The sequence below is a fragment of the Limulus polyphemus genome, unplaced genomic scaffold (assembly GCF_000517525.1).
Source record: "Limulus polyphemus unplaced genomic scaffold, Limulus_polyphemus-2.1.2 Scaffold2944, whole genome shotgun sequence".
Lineage (NCBI taxonomy): Eukaryota > Metazoa > Arthropoda > Merostomata > Xiphosura > Limulidae > Limulus > Limulus polyphemus.
In genome coordinates this window covers 87,892-91,477 of record NW_013668554.1, presented here as the reverse complement: position 1 = coordinate 91,477, position 3,586 = coordinate 87,892, and the positions used below count along the sequence as shown (strand labels likewise).

At 32.1% G+C, this 3,586-nt stretch overlaps 1 protein-coding gene across 2 annotated transcripts in view; it reads right to left on the bottom strand.

The window, feature by feature from the left end:
• LOC106468271 (transmembrane protein 8B-like) overlaps positions 1-1,923 on the bottom strand; it is a 43,322-nt gene extending 41,399 nt beyond the window's left edge. Inside the window, exon 1 of one of the 2 annotated variants that reach the window (XM_013928689.2) lies at positions 1,528-1,923. In XM_013928689.2, coding sequence (XP_013784143.2) covers positions 1,528-1,699 — 172 coding nt within the window. In that variant the 5' untranslated portion in view covers positions 1,700-1,923. The remainder of the gene's footprint in view (positions 1-1,527) is intronic. The other variant, XM_022396611.1, reaches the window with a different exon arrangement.
• Between the last annotated feature and the right edge of the window lie 1,663 nt (positions 1,924-3,586).

Here is a 3,586-nt window from a genome sequence, read left to right as displayed (position 1 = left end):
TGTGCCAAACACACGCGCGCGCGCGTGTACATATATATATATATATATATATATATATATATGTATATGTATTATATATTCATATTTTTGAGTCAAACCGGAATTAGGATGCCAACATTCTCTTGGAAAAATAAAATGGTGATACTTATAACCTAAAATAAAGAAGGGGAAAAAGAAAATGATATAACAAAAACGTAGATATTTCTTCCTCAAGACGTGTTGCTTTATGATGAACAGCTGTAATATCATAAACTGTGGACGTTCAAGGTTACGAACTTAAATGGTAGAACCAGTATATTCGTTGTTTAAGGTCGATTACACTGAGTATACACCTCATTTGGGCTGTGTTTCTCAACTGTGTTTAAGAAGCTGTTTTTAAAGCTGGTATACACGTGCACCAATGTGTGCAAAATTATATATTAATTTATCATATATTGTTTATAAATACCTAAAAAAAAGACCTCTCACGATCTAGAGAGAAACACCTAGTTTGGGCAAATCAGGGAATTGTAAGGTATTTTAATGTCATCAAATTGGCTTGAAAAATCCAATCCATGCTTCCAAAATTAAAGACTGAATATTCATGAAAGAAATAAAACAGATAATAAGGGTATGGTGAATACAACTAGGTAACGAGTTCAACTTTTCTAAATCAAATTGCTAACTTCGAATTCTTGCACAGTATGGTTAATATCATTTGTCTTCTCCAGATAACAACACTACTTGCTTTTTTACAAATCTTTAACTATTTTTAAAATTTCATAAATATCTCACTCAGGTCCGTACATATAAGTTATTATTTGACTGAATGTTAAAATGTTTCAAATTGAAACCCAAGGTACAATTTTCCTTTTTTTTTCTTATTCATTCCACAATAACGCTATTGGTAAATTTTAATCTAAATTATCTTCAACAAGTCGCCCAAAGAGATGTATCACTGTAAAAATAAACTTGTAAAAACATGTAATATGTTGTATAGAACTATGATGAAAAAGCCTCATCAAACCAGTTATTTTATTTTTCTCAGTCTTCATTTCCCATAGTTTCTAGCTCAATATTAATTATATCGCCAAGATAATCATTATCATGTTAACTTTAGAGCTACTTCCTTGGAAATTTTAATTTTTTACACCTGTTAATGATTTAATATTACATTTCATCGTATATTTTACAGGATTACAACAAATTAATCAAGGCAACCGAAATTATTATTAACTTCTTCAACAACAAAATATATATTTTCGAAGTTGATCTTGTTACATGGCCTTAACCTTTAAGTTTCATACGCACGAATTTTACAAACACTTACCTAAACGTTAGCCCGTGCAATGATCATTCGCTCGCCTGGTGCAGAACGATACGCAACTACATCGCGCCTTGGTTAAAAACAGTACGTACGTACTTGTATCAAATCGTGCTCAGTTTGACACACTTGTTTAGACGTTTTTTACAAAGACAAGAAGAAAAAGCTTACATTACATACTGGTCCTAAACTATATAATAATTGTAAAAGGGAAACATTCCTACCTGATTTGAAAAGGTTGCAATTCTCTAAAAACATACAACAAGCTAGACATATCTGAACAAGTGTCAGACGCGCTACACCTCCCGTCGCCATAGTTCTGTTCACGCTCCAGCTTTCTTTCACGTGACGCTCTTTACAAACATGAGAGAACGAATGTGAAGACACAGAGCACATGCTGCACGCAATAGCTACAAGTGATCCAGCGTGTGAACTTTTATTGGGCTGACTATTTTATATACCTATACCCTTACCGTCATCTTAAATTATAACAAAAATTACGTTTGCTTTTTATTTTATTTTTACATCTCAGAATATCATTAATGACACAACTTGGCAACCAAAATACTGTTACATCTAAACATACAATAACAAATTACAGTTGCTACTAAATTACACGATACTCGGATAAACATTCCTATTAAAAAGTTACGTTTGTAGCGCTATCTGGCAAGAATAAATCATTTTTTAAATTAAAATTTTATTATGTGAACTACATCTTATACGTTTAACATCCGAACACAATTTTCGTCATTTTACTGACTTTGTCAAATATCTTTTGGATTATTCAATAACAACAAGATTGTTTATATTGAAACTTAATTGGGCAGTCTACGCGTTGTTTTACTTTTCATTGATTATACAAGCTTTCGGCTCAAACTGTCTGAGCCTTCAAAAACTGTAGGACGAAAAATTGAATATAGAATGAAGTATTAAAAATATAATAGGCCTAACTATGATGTCTTATGACAAGTATAATTAATTAACTATAGTAACAGTTCGAAATACAAGTTGCCTAGCAATAAAAACAACAAAGATGTGCCCTTTATAGTTTTACAACAAATAAGTCCATTTAAACGTTGTATTTCGAAATGTTCCTCTCAGTAACTGAGAAACACCTGTTGAAGGTTCAGGTAATTAAGAAAGCGGTGAAATTTAAGAAAACTAAAACGACGTGTAAAGTGTCCAATTAAGTTATGAGCTGAGAATATAATAAGAATCTTTGTGATGAAAATCATGTATTCTGAATTTTATTTTCACATTCCTCTTAATTAGCCTATTTCGGATTCAGAGGTGTATAAAAATAGCGTTTCAGATGTATCTTTTGTCCCCAATAAGTCACTTTCGTTCAATACCAGAACTCTACAATTGGGTTGGACAACGAGAGACAAAAGAATATCGGAAAAGCTATTTATTTATGCAATATAATATTTTACAAGTTACGGTTTAAACGCCAAAAGTTAGCGAAGCATTAGAAACCAATAGGCCTAAAATTTGTGAGAAGAATAAAAACAAAAAAAAAATTTTAAGCTGCAGATCTTTTTTTTTGTTGTTGTTGTTGTTGTTTTGTTTTCCATATTCCTCTTAATTTGTCCATTTTTAAGCCATCAGGAGAGGAGGGAGATAAGAATGATTGGTATAGTCTGTTTAATGATAACAGATACACAATGCACTAATGATAACAGAATGGATTGATTTATTTGACTGCAAGAACTACAAATTATAAACGTTCCTTGTAACTAACGATAGGCATAACTTTGCAAATGACGCTAAACAAATATTCACTTGTTAATTTTCTAGTAGGTACAATACTTGTCGCATATGTGATCTTCCGACTCTGTAAGTAAGGCAAGAATCTTTGAAATAAAAGCCAAAAGTGAAACCAAATGAAAATCAATTCGCCAGATTTACGCCTTTAGTTTCATCTTTCCACCGTTTATTGGATTTTATTAACCCTTCCATTACAATGCTATCAATCAGGTGTATATAGTGTAGATCAGCGTTTCCCAAACTGCGGGTGGGTCGCAAGTGGGTCGTAAAAAGTTATACTAGAATTACGCATTAGCTTCGATTAAACGCTGAATGAAGCAAAAGTTGATGATGATATAATCATTGAGATATCTGAACACTTGAATAAGCTGAAAGAGAGTTTTGAGTTTTATTTCCTTAAAGAAATGAAAAATATCTAAGAGAAAAATGGATTATGGACCCCTTTCAGCCTGACATAACGAGTGGGATATCGACAAAAGCTGGGGAAGAACTTTTTGATTTATCCGAGGACGC